Here is a 14,258-nt window from a genome sequence, read left to right as displayed (position 1 = left end):
TTGGCTCCAGGTTCCCCCACGACCCTGAAGAAGAAGTAAGCAGTAGAAGATGTATGGAACACATCATGCTTTTGTTTATAGCTATATTTAAAATTGTAGAATGTTTAGAAAACAATCTAGTTCCTGTTGTCACTTATGTTATAACAGCTATAAGTAGTCATTCCCTCACAAGCCTCTCTTTTTTTTCTCTCTCTCTCTTAAAGTCCCCATGAAATCAAAATTGAAGTTTTGTGGCTTTTAGTATGAATAACTTAGCCTTAAGGTTATCTATAAGATAGTGCGCTCCAAAATGATGAAAAAATTCGCATTTGGAAGATACATGCATTCAAAATGTACAGTTTCCACCAATACGGATCAACAATTTTGATGACATCATTCTGCACTTCAGTTTCTCATTAGATTTTCTCTCTAGAATCTGAAGTGTCCCACCCCCAACAGTTGTAGGTTTCCTAGTTGCAAGGAAAGCTAAATGCTATAGGCTATTTTAAAAAGGGGAGGGGCCACTTGATATGTCCCACCCTGGCTTCCTGTTTCAATGGAAATTGTGTCAAAACACTGAATAATGCTATGTGTTTCAAGGCATTTCACAGGGACTTTAAAGTTAAAAAGACAAAAAAATGCAGCTTGTTATGTTACAAAGAAACAGTAAAAGCTCTCTGTACTCTGACCTGAGTGACAAGGGCCAAATCATTATGGCCAGATGACCGCTCCCAGTCAGCAGTGGTGAGTATCTACTGACAGTGGTCTGTGGAGGAGCAAACCACAAACTGAAGGTAGCAGGGTGTTGGACACCAAGGGCTCATAGATGCAGAATGCCAGTGAAGGATGCTTGGTCCAATGAGTCCTGGTTTCTTTTACATCAGGAAAGTGTGCGGCGTTTACCTGGGGAAGTGATGGCACCATAATGCACTGTGGGGAAAAAGACAAGCAAGTGGAGGGAATGTGAAGTTCAGGGCAGCGCTCTGCTGGGAAAACCCTCGGTCCAAGCGTTCATGTGGAAGTCAATTGGACACATGCAACCTGAAACATGGTTGCGGGCCAGGTATACCTCTTCGTGATAATGGTATTCCCTAATGGTAATGGCCTCTTTTAGCAGGATAATGCGCCCTGCTGCACTGGACACATTGTTCAGGAACAGTTTAAGGAACTTTACAAAGAGTTGAAGGTGTTGCCCTGGATGCCTAGGATGTGTTGGAACAAAAAATAAATAAATCAGATCCGAGAGCAGCTCCACCTCACATATTACAGGACTTGAAGGATCTGCTGCAGACGTCTTGGTGCCAGATACCACAGGGTACCTTCAGAAGTCTTGTAGAGCCAATGCCTCAGTGGACTGGAGCTGTTTTGGCAGCACATAAAGGACCAACAGCATATTAGGTGATAAAATAACATATTGCAGGAATTCATATATCATTTATTTATCATGAACAGATATTCATCAACAACATACTGTGCAAACAAAGAAAATCTGAAGGAAAAGAAAACATTTCAACATTGATGATGACTCACAGCTTCAAGTGTAACATAGGTACATATTGACTAGCACACACCTTGAATTTATTTGCTGAATGATGGACTGATTCTTTAATTGCAGACCTTTAATTACCATACTTAAATATACCACACTACGTACTGAACAAACACCAACCGAGCATCTCAGACTCAGCTTTCCTACAGCTTTTTTTCAAATTATCCCCTCCCTCTTCCTCTCTCTAGTCTCCAATCAACTGCCTGCAGTCTAACTATGATCAGATCTCTACATTACCACCATTGACTTAAAAGCCTCAAATGATAGAGTGCCGTCTCGTCTCTTTCATTGCTGGTGCGGCGTTCAAAAATGACCTTTTTAATCCGAATATAATCCAACCAGATTCACTGGCAGGGACTGAGAGAGCACTCTCGACCCTGCGCCATAATGAACGAGTGGAGTTTTGAATAGAGAGCCGTGCTTAAAGGGGTTGATGACTACAATATAACCATCACTGAATGAACATGTTCTGACTGAATCCACATGCAACTATGAATTGTAATTTGGCCTCGGTAGCTAAATGACGACGGATGTAATAAATGTGCTGATTTGTACTGCCAGATGCTCCGAGCACACTCGTCAAGAGTCTAGTTTTGCAATGCAAAATATAACATCTTCACTGTGTTAAACAGGAGGGAGAGGTCTTTCTTCAGAAGATATAGTAGTATATGAGTCTACAATATTTCTGGTTCCAAAGAAGAGCAATGAGGAACATCACACATCTGTCCATTTGTGCTCGTATATTTCTGTTCCTGAAGGCAAGACATGTTTCTGGTGCTTTCCTCATTCTCTAGTCCTTCTCAGGAATGGAGGAGATGTGACAGGTCTATATTTGACTGAAAGATGGCTGAAAACTCTTTAGAGAGAAGATCGTGCAAGGCCATGCCGTCGTGGGCGTACACCCAGCGTTCTCCTGTCCAATCGTAACGTTTCGGCCCACTGCAAAAAAACAAAACAAAACAAAACAATATAGAATCATTAGTAAATGACAGGATATGCGAATATATGGCTTGGCAGAATGATGTTTCCCGAAGGTTTGCACTAAATTCATACTGAGTATTGGTAATTAGGGCCAGTACTGGCTTGAAACACTGGATCTACTGACGTACGACTGATCTCGCCACCTTCGAGCGTTCAGGTTTGTCACCATCATGCCTGTGATGAAGTTACTGTTAGAATGTTGGTATCGAGTATCTCTGAAATCAGCATCATAAGAAAAATGGCAAAAATGGGACCAGTGCATTCCTACTTTCTCTTGTATATCTCCCAGCTGCAACACCAAGAACTGAATGACCTGCTTTAGGTAAGAAATAAAACACTCAGAAGGATGCTGCTATGGGAAAATAATCATCAACTGGATGGGGTAAGGCGGCCTGACATGAAGCAGAGTTAACATTACCACATGTTCCAATAACAGCATGTTCCGAAGTGTTTTATTCCTCTTATACCACCGCAATTCGTCAACACTAACAATTATTTATTTTAAAATGGCACATTTGTACTTTTTATCCGTTTTACAGTTACATTTAACGTTGTGGAATATCCACAAAACAAGTTAGGTCCTGTTATCACCTGGAGTTAATATGAAAAAAAATGCAGCTTGCCATGTTACTGAGAAAGCTGTCCACCCTGAGGAATTTCCCGATGTCTGAAAAATTGCGACTTTACCTCTAAGTGTTAGAAAGTACTGACACTGGAGACTCCTTCCAAAAATTCCTAAACAATCTCATTCAGAAACCTTCACCATATCAATAATTACACATTTTTAATGACACGCTTTAGTGTTAGTCAAGTCCCTGGGTTAGTTGTTACTATAGAAACATGGAGCACAGTAATATAATGCTGTAGATCGTTTCTGGATACATTTTCAAAATTCTTTTCAGAAACAGGCTGCACAGAAAATAAAAAGCAGGGATGCTTGCCTTGTAGGAGAGGAGAGCCAAATCTGTCTGTTGGGTTTTTGTTTATTGATGACGTAAGTGCCATGGCCACCTCCTACTTTCACAGTCAGGACACCACTCTGTGGAGAGCAGAAAGATGATGAAGATAAGGGTTACTTCAGGAAACACATTACTTCCAAGGAATATTTCAGGTCCGTATGCTAACACCGAGTCAGATGTGCTGATGAGAGCATTTGCGTATTTAATAATGAAACAAAACAAAAAAAGGTTTTAGTCCAATCCCACTTTAAGTTTAAATCCCTAATACAGATACAGATATGGTTACGTAGAGCATTAAACAGATACAGGACACAGATAACACCATGTTACACCCCTAATTTGGACCAAGAAAACAAACTTCCCTCTCACAGTACTGCTCATTTCTTAAATTTCCCTGTACAAAACACAATACAAGAAGATAAACTATTTTGAGCATCTATTACATTTCTTCTCATTAACATCATTGCTAATATGTGCCTTCAAGCCATCTCTCCAAGCGCTGGCCGATCTTGTGGCTTGACTCATGTTATAGATCCCTGACGAACACGTTTCCATTACATACCTGTGGAGAGAGTTGATTAAGAGAGCTTTCGTTGGGAAAAGGAGGAAGATTTATTCCTCTTCACAGCCTTGAGGTGATCGAATTTCGGGAATTCCGGGGGGGTGTTGAGACCAGACTCTCCCTGGCAACACAGCCTAGTTTTGTCAGTCATGGAGACACTCACATTCATGTCAGTACTAGGTCAATAAAAATTTACACTGAACATCCAGCTCAAACGTTTACACATTTAATGTATTGTGTTGTACAGCGAATGTAATGTACAGCGAATGTTTGCACCTTTTGTAATAGTTGTGTATGAGTCCCTCAGTTGTCCTCGGTGTGAAAAGATGGATCTCAGAATCATATAGTCGTGTTGGAGAGGGGTGAAATATGCAGAAGATGCTGGAAAAGTAATGAATGTGCAGGACCTGGAGGATTTTTCTGAAGAACAGTGGGCAGTTTAACTGCTGAGGACAAACAAGGGACTCATGAACAACTATCACGAAACATAAAAACAGTCGTTGATCATCCAGGTAACAACAAAGTATTAAGAATCGAGTGTATGTAAACTTTTGAACTTGTTCATTTGTGTAAATTCATTTATTATTGTGCATGTGGACAATTTTTTCTGTGTGCTTGTATATTATGTTTTTTAAATGATTACACATGCCTTGCAGAATCTGCAAAATGTTAAACGTATGACCTCAACTGTAGCCAGCAACAGAAAATAAGATCTGTACTTTGGTACTCTGTTGAGTTGCATCTACTACAAAATCTGACATGCTGCACTCGGCGTTAATCTAACGCTGTCCCTTCATAAATCCTGCAAGAGACATGATTACCTCAGAATAGTTTAATACAAACATCAGGTTTGTGATAAACCTTCTCATAAAAGGGTCACTCGCACACACTCACGCGCTCACAAAAAAAACCTCCACTTCCATGAGAAAATATGGAAAAGGGTTGCATGCAATTTTTAAAGCTTTGTTCTAAAGTTCAGTACCCATAAAATGCATGTAAACTCAACAGTTGACTCTAAACAGACCCTTTAATAAAGACAAAGTAGAGATGCAACAATGTGGAAAATTCATCTTTAGGACAAATCCCAAAACCAAGGGCTTTTAAAGGAAGAAAATCTGGGGTCAATGCACACAATTAGATTCGTTTTCTTTGCTTTTCAAGTAAGATTTTGACTGAAATTTAATTTGAAAAGAAACTAACAGTTAATTAATTACTAATTAATTATTTTCATAGTAAACTGCATATAACTCTAATCCAGCACTGGAAAAAACATGCATGAGTACGGATCAATTGGTACCAGAAAGAAAGAAAGAAAAAAAAAGTAGGCAACACAGATCAGGTAATGTCCTGCCGGATGTCTTCCTAGCAGAAAACCTGCTTGAAATTTTAACAAACAGATCACAATCACCAGCCCAAGGCCAGGCTTGTCAAATCAAAGTAATTAAAAACAGCAAATACTGGAGGATGCAGACTAATCTGGCAACCCTGCTCAACCCACTTCATTGTGATTAATCTATAAGCCATTTCTAATTCTCATACGTGGGATGTCACATTTGATCTTTAAAAAAAAAAAAAAAAAAGTATGCTGAACAAACAGAATAAATTGGTGTGTGTGACTGAAAAACATAAAACATCATTTTTAAAAAAAAAAATCCAGTCTATAACCGGCACTGTGCCATTTATGGCCTGCATCATCACATCTCATCTCATCGGCCTGTGACCGGGTCAGAAAAGTCATGTTTCTCCTCAGATGCACTGGAATCTGACCTGGTATAACACAACACCTGCTGAGCAGCTCTGACTGACCTGGATCAAGAATCGATAGCGAGTAGAGAAGAACAGCGGTCTGGACAACCAACACCACCATGAACATGAACCTATACATGAAAAAACTGCAGAATGCAAACGTGTGTTCTGTGCTGGGATCAGCCTGAACGAACTCAAACCAAGTTTCTGCATCACAGTCTTCACACGACGCCACTCAAATGCCAATTTAAATATTCCAGGGCATTCAAGGATTACCTAAGGGGTTTTTAATGTGCGGCAAATTCATATTTTGTCCATACTGTGCAGCTTTGGTACATATAAAATGCACAAAACTGCAAAATATGGATTAGTTCTTATGAACGAACTGTAAGTGTCAGGGTTAGGGATGGACGATATGGCAAAAATATCATATCACAATACTAGAAGACATTTCTAACATACACATTAGATTTCATGATATATATTTGTGTTGTCTCAAAACAATTCAATTACATTTTTATTTAATGGCTACAAAAATTTAACAAAATTTCAATTGAAAATTATTATGTTTTTTTTACATTTTACAGTTTTAAATATGCAATACAAAATTTTAACAACAACTCATCTGCTTCAAATCAGAGAATTGATTATTTAAAAAAAAAAAAAAAAAAAAAAAGTAAAAAAAAAAAATTTTAATCTCAGAAAAGTGTATTATGACTGATAGAGGCAGCCAGACATGAGCTAGTAGCCGGAGATCTAAAAGTGACACTGCCCATGAGCAAGTCCCAAAGGAAGTACACATTGAAGCTGTACTTCCTTTCATGTATGAAAAGTGTGATCAAGGTAAGAAGAGAGAAAACCAAAAAAAAAAAAAAAAAAATGCTGTTTAGCAGAACAGTGGCCAATACACTCACCCTGGATCATTAGACTTGGGTTTGTAGATCAACAGCGGCATCATGCGGACATTTAGATAAACTGCACCCATAATCACGCACTGAAGGACAGAAGCTTTTCCTTATTTCTATCAATACACAAAGTACTGTGCAAAAGTCGTAGGCACATGCAAAGAAATGCTGTAGAGCAAAGCAGCAAAATCCAGCAGCCTTCATTGTGTTTTTTGTCTGAAAAGTATCTCTTACCACTTAATATGCTGCTTTCTTTACTGACATACAAAAGATTTTCTGTAACATTTCATTTTTGCTGGAAAACGAATGTTTTTAGTACTGACTCGATAATGTAGAAGTCATAAAATAAAAATATGTAACAAAGTTAAACAAAATCAGGTGCTTAAGATTTTTGCACAGTATTGTACATATATTATTATTTACTCACAGAAAACACCACGTCATAATCTTGCGCATCAGTAAAGCTCTCATCGGCGAGGTCCTCAAAATATTCTGCCAACGCATCCAGCGTCTCATCAGCCAGCTTCTCATAGATGGCTTCTGTCAGCTCCCTGCCAAGAAACACAGAGTGAGGCGGAAAAAAAACAACACAAAACATGACAGAGTGGGCAATTTAACATTTAACTCGGAGGTATTTGCTGCATTTCCATTTCTGTGTGCTTCTGTTAACAGCTACATCGCCCGTGTAGTACTTGGTCCCATGCAAAAACACATGCGCATAGATCCATTTCATATACACTGTATGGTCAAAAGTATGTGGACACCTGACCGTCATACCCAAATGTTGGTTCTTCCCCAAACTGTTGCCACAAAGTTGGGAGCACACAATTCTAGAATGTCTAGAATGTCTTTGTATGCTGTAACAAAGATTTTCCTTCACTGGAACTAAGACTCAAACATGTTCCAGCATGACTATGTCTCTGTGCACAAAGCGAGCTCCATGAAGACAGGTGGCGTGTCTCAATCAGCTCCCTAGGTGGTGAATCAGTATATCATATACAACACAGGTTCAGGCACTGGTAAAGACCCTGGCTCACAACACACTGGGGCACCGATGACTCGATTTTCAGCGACATGACAATGTAGTCACGTAGTAAAACGTCACCACTGGCATTTATCAACAACAGGCAGGACCGATATCTTTCTGACATTATATGATGTATAGATCTGTTAGCTTAATCGCACACGTTTCTGTCATGGTACTTCAAGCAAGATCGTAGGCTAGCTAGTGGATTTTTAAAAATCATTAAACACAAGTCGTTAGAGTCCAACAAACTGCATATAGAATGTCAAATAAAGCTAAAAATTCACTAACGTAAGAAATCATTTTACAGCAACAACAGCACAATTGTAGACGAAGTTGCGGTGCATTGTGGGATTTTTTTTTTTAGTGAGCAAACGTTCCAGTGCACTGGAAGGATTTTGCGATTGAGACAGCCCTTAAAATGTCCGACTTCCTTATCAGTGCCCTGACTACTGAACCAAGGAGCCGATTGAGACACACCCATGGTTTGCCAAGTTTGGAGTGGAAGAATTCAAGTGTTCTGCACAGAGCCCTGATCTCAATCCCCACTGAACACCTTTGCAATGAACCAGAACGCCGGCTGCACCCCAGGCCTCCTCCCCAGGCCCTCATCAGTACCTGACCTCACTAATGCTCTTGTGGCTGAGTGAGCACAAATCCCCACAGCTATGCTCCAAAAACTAGTGGAAAGCCTTCCCAGAAGAGTGGAGCTTATTATAACACCGCACTGAGACTAACTCTGGAATTGGATGTTCAAAAAGCACACGAGTATGTTGGTCAGGTGTCCATAAACTTTTGGCCATACAGTGTAGTATGTGTTCTGTACTAAAATTTTCCATGCAGAAATACATGTGCATAGACCTACTGCATATGAGTAACAAAAACTGTGCATACTTTATTCTTTATATTTATATATATTATATATATATATATATATAATTTTTCAGGTTTATTTGCAGGTTTCAGTGATTTTGAGATATGTGATGGGGATTAAAAACCATGCACTGATTTACTTGGACTGAAGTGCGTTTTCTTCTGCAAGGGGAACAGTCAAGTAAAGTCCTCTTCTTTGTATGTGTCCATGTGCAACATCCATCCACTGAAATAATAAGAGATGGAGTGCATTTCACATTGTACTAACAAATAATATCGCACATACTTTGTCTTATCCGGACATTAATTCTAATAGGCTTTATAAGCACAGTTATTAACATCTATAATAATTAAAGAAAAATATGTTCGTTTTAACTCAGGCATGAACGTGCACTCAGTACATACATAAGACTGTTTTTTTTTAATTAATGTTTCTTCATTAATTCATTGATGTTACTCTTACAGCTCCGGTGGCCCACGAAGCAGCTGGATTAAACGCTGGCCTTGCTGAGTTAGTGCTAGAAAATCCACATCTTGCCTGTAAAAGAAAACCAAAGCAGATTAGCACCAAACAGCTCCATGTGCCAGAGACGGCAGCTTGAATTTAAGGCTAAGATCCAGGAATTATGTACGAACTGACCCGACTGTAAAGCTCAGCTCTATTAAATGGCTCGGCTTGTTTTAAGGGATCGGACGTATCTGGAAAAAGTGAGCTGTTTGTCAACGCGTCGTTTTTACTTTAGCTGTGGCATCCGTACCTGAACAATACCGCACTAAAAGGAAAAACAAGACTGAAGGCAAAAAGTCCCAGAAACAAACAAAATGGCTGCGTTACAGACAGAGTGTTAGCACAGACGATTCCAGGTACCTGGTAACTGGTCCCAGCGTTTCTGAAACCAAACCAGGTTTACATGAACCTTAGAACCTTCGTCTCATTTCAAATACAGCTTGTTGTCTGTGGTAATGATGATGATAATGAGTCTTTATTGATCACATATACATTACAGCACAGTGAAATTCTTTTCTTCACATACCCCAGCATGTTAGGAAGCTGGGGTCAGAGCGCAGGGTCAGTCATGATACGGCGCCCTTGGAGCAGAGAGGGTTAAGGGCCTTGCTCAAGGGCCCAACAGTAGCAGCTTGGCAGTGCTGGGGCTTGAACCCCCGACCTTCTGATCAGCCTTAACCGCCAAGCCTCCACTGCCCGCACCATGCTCATACATTTCTGGCACCATTAAATCGACTACTGTACTAAGCTAGTGAAGTGTGAAATGATCAGTCAATATGTTTACATGGACAACAATAATCCGATATTAACCCGAGTAAGACAATACTCTGATTAAAAAACTAGCATGTAAACAGCAACAAACAACCTTAATCCGGCTAAAGTCATACTCGAAGTAAACACAAATCAAATTAAGACATGTGGAGTATTCCTGTTTTACTCGCATTATTGAAGTGCATACAGAGAGAGAGAGAGAGAGAGAGAGAGAGAGAGAGATCAGTTTTCAGTTAGTTGCACTTTGTAGGTTGTTTTTTGTACTCCAACTGTCACATCTCCAGGGTCTGCAGTTCGATCCTGAACATTTACGGCATTTGGCAGACACCCTTATCCAGAGCAACTTACATATATCTCATTTATACAACTGAGCAGTTGAGGCTCTGCTCAAGGGCCCAGTGGAAGCTTGGCAGCGCTGAGGGTTGAACTTATGACCTTCTTCAACGTCTTAACCACTGAGCTACCACTGAGCTACCTGAACATGGTTCGATCCTGGGCTCGGCTATAAAGCCGTGTGGGTTTCCTCCCAAAAACATGCCAGTGAGTTGGCCATGTTAATTTGCCCCCAGGTGTCAATGTATGTGTGCCTCAGGAGGTATCCCCCGCCTTGCCCCCAGTGTTCCCCAGACATCCACTGCCCAGAATACAGCTCATACTCAAGATGAATGAATGAACCGTTTGCGATGCATGTTTTGTCCATCTTTCTCTGCACCGTCCATCAGTGGACAGCAAGCAGCATAGGATCACCTCTCCTCAGGTATTTGGATGGTGGATCGTGGTCATGTTTTTGTGGTCTGGGAGGAAATTCGACTCGACAGATCATCTACAGCACACAATACCATCATCCACCGCTGCCGCATCATAAAGCCACCAGCATTCTGGACGAGCCCTCCCATCCCTCTCCTGCCATCTGGCAGAAGTTTCCGGAGCATCCATACTACCACCACCAGACTTCGCAACAGTGTCTTGCCTGAATACCCAGAAAAACTCAACACAATGCTTCCTATCAAAACCTCCCCACATCCATCGCCACGCACGTGCACTCTATAATCCTGCTAACACACACTTAGAGAATTTACAGACGATTGTTGCACTAGCTTTCCCACACAAGACCGGTTCTGCTGTCGTGTGTATTTAATGTTACTCTTTAATGTCCTGTTCACTATATTGTCCTGTCCTGAAGAAAGGGCATTTCGTTCCAACGTATAAAAGACAATATTTTATATTATATAATATACAGATTGTATGACAATAATAACCCACTTGATGTGACTTGAAGTTCTCAGTAGTGCAGTATGGCCCTGGAAAACCCCATATTTTATTGTTTTCTTTGCTCAGCTCAGGAAGAACTGTTCGTTTTTTGAATCAGATGTGTTGGGAGCAGAGAAAACACTCAGATGTGCAGGACAGGGGGTTCTCCAGCACCAGAGTTAGGTTCTGCACTCTGTATAGTGCACTTGGCTGTAAGTTTACCTGATAAACTGGCCAATTAGTTTAGATACAAGCCAGGTGTAACTAATGAACTGGCAACTCAGGGTGTAACCCAAACTCTAAATTAGGCGCAAAGAGTTAATACCCTGAAAAAATATGTATATGTTTCCAAATATAGCTTTCTATAAACTCTGGCTTGTTATTTCAGCTACACTAGCTTAAAGACTGTCCCACATGCCCCACATATCTGAAGCTTTCAGTCTCGTGCTTGTCATTATCCTCTTCCTCTCACTCTTCTCACCTTTACTTCTTCGGTCCTCACTCCAGACGTGAACGAAGATGATTTGGACAAACGCTGAGGACATATCCACCTGCTCTTCAGGAAACACACACACAAACTATAAGGTTTATTTGTTAACCTCGACATGGTGTTGTATGTAGCCCTACTATATGACCAGAAGAACCGGAATCATGTATCAGTCGCGCGGCCTTCAAAATAAGAGTCACCCCCAGAAAAGCAAAAAGTAGACATTTCAATGAAACACAATTATAAATCATAGATAGATAGATAGATAGATAGATAAGACACAGTCGGGGGAAAAACATAAATTTAATTGACAAACACATTTTATTTGAAAGAAAGAAAAGAGTCGCTAATAAAACATAAGAAATACTATTTGGCATTTACAGGCTACATCCCTTAGTTTATTCGATTAATAAATAAATAAATAAATAAATAAATAAATAAGAATGTCAGCAAAATACCACCAGATGTTACATCATTTTATTTAAAAGAAATAAGACCCAGTTTCAAAATAAGAGTAATTAAAATCATTATAATAGTCAATTCAATGCAATACAATTACAAATCTATATTTTTTTTAGAAATAAAGGAAGAAAGAAAGACCGTAAGTCACCAAACACATGATATTTTATTTGAAAGAAAGAAAAGACCAATTTTCAAAATAAGAGTCACCTGGGTAAAAAAAAGCACTCAGGCATTTCAATAACAAAATTGAAAATATAACTGCAAACAGCAATTACGGGGCGAAGCACTGAAAAGGCAATGTAAGGAGGTATGGAAGCATGATTTTAGCATGGTCATGATTTTATGACAAGTTGTTCAGACGTTATAGGCAAAAAAGGCCAAAAATATATATATCTTGTGAACACTAGGTGGTGCTGTTCCGAAACTTTGCATGTTATGATGCCCATTACATATACTAAGTTTGGTCTGAATATGCTAAAGCATTATGGAGCTATAGCCTCACATCCGTTTCAGAGTGATCGCCATCGAATTCGTCTGCACGTTATTTGAGAATGGTTTGGTTTATCAAAAAGCATTTGATGATTTTTTCCCCCCGACATGGTCTGACGACGATCTCTTACGAATTCTCGTCAAAATTGAACAAACGATCTAGGACAAGTTTGAAAAAGTAGGTTTTTCAGAAAATTCAAAATGGTGGACAGGAATTTTAGCATACTGTGGCGTGGCATAATTGGTATCATTGTTCTCCACCTGATCCAGGAAATCTGTCAAGATCAATCTCATGACAGTGTGCAAAAGTATTAGTAATAGTCAAAAGCTATTAGCATTTTTTCATAATTATATTATAAATGTGACCACAACATGGCTCTGTCCTGAAACTTTTTGAGTACTTTCTGGGCATGGTCCTGATGCCACCCACCAATTTCTGTAACAATGCTCCAGTCGTTCATAAAATACAGTGTTTAAGACTAAATTCGAAATAACCGACCACCAAAATGGCTGACATATGAAAATATCATATCAAACGACTTGTTATGCTCCACCGAATCTACACAGACCAGTTTCATGATTTTAGAACAAATCATTCATAAGTTATAAGCAAAAATGTGTTGTTTTTGTCATATCTCATGACCACTAGAAGGCGCTGTTATGAAACACTACAGGTACCCTCAAGCCATGGTGGCTAGGACAAATACTAAGTTTGTTATGAAAAGGCTAAAGCGTTTCGGACCTTTGATGCTTGGCCCCTAATTACATTCTGCATTTTTATTAGAAAGAAAAAGAAAGTCACCAAAACACGTCTTATTTTATTTGAAAGAAAGAAGAGACTCCAAATAAGAGTCACCAATTACAAAGAAAGAAAGAAACTTATGCCTAGACAATCATGTTTGAATTGAAAGCGAGTGGAAAGGCTGTGTCAAAAAAGAGAAAGAAACCAAAAAAAACAGATGGTATTTAGATATGATTTGCCCACACTGTCTACCATGTCAGTGGTCCTAAACTATAGTCCTGGAGAGGTGATGTCCTACACAGTTGGCTGTGCTCCTAACCCATTAGGACCGCTGTACTGAAAGATGCACTGCGCATGCTCATAAAATCAACTGCGCAGTACCTGGACCTTCAGCCGCTGTCTCCCTGCAGAGGGCGCTGTGAGCTCACTGAGCTGGACTTGTGCCGTCTTAATGAACATGCAGGAACTTAGAAAGCGGCTCTCAGGACTGGGGTTTGGGAAGCGGCTGAACAGGAGGCGGTCCGCTTCACAGGGACTGTGCGCTCTCTCTTCTCTTCAGTACACATCTCACACAGAGTGGAGGAGAAAGCAGTCTGCTGCTGCTGCTGCTCGCTGGAGGAAAACAAACGCATTCTGCACCAGCCTCAGTTCTCTGGATTATCAATCAGCTGTGTACAGAGCTCTAACTGCGACATCATCTCGACAAGGCACACAGATATCCAAGTAAGAATTTAACACATGATTTAACACATGATATTTATGAGATCACTGTGAGAGCTCTGGCACACCTGGTCCAAGGTGAAGGGCTCTTAAGTTCAGCTGGACATCCTGTAGTTACAGCAGATGTGTCACATTTTCACTGAAGAGCAAATCCTGGAAGATTTCTGTTCTTTTTCTGGCTGTACGTGTACAGAACATGTTCATATAATTAATATCCATGCATATATTACTAAGATTCATATTACATGCA

The 14,258-nt window shown here is 39.9% G+C and overlaps 2 protein-coding genes across 3 annotated transcripts in view; one reads left to right on the top strand and one right to left on the bottom strand.

Annotated features, from left to right (window-relative positions):
* Positions 1 to 1,393: 1,393 nt before the first annotated feature.
* LOC128608106 (frataxin, mitochondrial-like) lies at positions 1,394 to 11,947 on the bottom strand. The gene is made up of 6 exons (XM_053625546.1): positions 11,590 to 11,947; positions 9,042 to 9,116; positions 8,719 to 8,804; positions 7,109 to 7,232; positions 3,451 to 3,548; positions 1,394 to 2,467 (listed from the first exon to the last, which is right to left on the bottom strand). The coding sequence occupies exons 1-6, from the start codon at positions 11,713 to 11,715 to the stop codon at positions 2,329 to 2,331; spliced, it is 648 nt and encodes a 215-aa protein (XP_053481521.1). The 5' UTR covers positions 11,716 to 11,947; the 3' UTR covers positions 1,394 to 2,328.
* A 1,868-nt stretch (positions 11,948 to 13,815) lies between these two features.
* The window catches only part of pip5k1bb (phosphatidylinositol-4-phosphate 5-kinase, type I, beta b), a 50,238-nt gene continuing 49,795 nt past the window's right edge, over positions 13,816 to 14,258 (top strand). The window contains exon 1 of one of the 2 annotated variants that reach the window (XM_053625539.1): positions 13,816 to 14,011. The gene's annotated coding sequence lies outside the window, so the exon portion shown is untranslated. The remainder of the gene's footprint in view (positions 14,012 to 14,258) is intronic. The other variant, XM_053625541.1, reaches the window with a different exon arrangement.

The sequence above is a fragment of the Ictalurus furcatus genome, chromosome 5 (genome assembly GCF_023375685.1).
Source record: "Ictalurus furcatus strain D&B chromosome 5, Billie_1.0, whole genome shotgun sequence".
Taxonomy (NCBI): Eukaryota; Metazoa; Chordata; class Actinopteri; order Siluriformes; family Ictaluridae; genus Ictalurus; species Ictalurus furcatus.
This window is presented reverse-complemented; position numbering and strand designations above follow the sequence as displayed.

What these genes read in the sequence shown, in the direction of transcription:
- LOC128608106 (XM_053625546.1), bottom strand. Translation starts at nt 11,715, where the DNA reads ATGTCGAGGTTAACAAATAAACCTTATAGTTTGTGTGTGTGTTTCCTG. An exon ending in TGAGGACCGAAGAAGTAAAG is followed by an intron (nt 9,117 to 11,589) that starts GTGAGAAGAGTG and finishes TTTCTTTTACAG; the next exon opens with GCAAGATGTGGATTTTCTAG. An exon ending in GAAAACGCACTTCAGTCCAA is followed by an intron (nt 7,233 to 8,718) that starts GTAAATCAGTGC and finishes GTTTCTTGGCAG; the next exon opens with GGAGCTGACAGAAGCCATCT.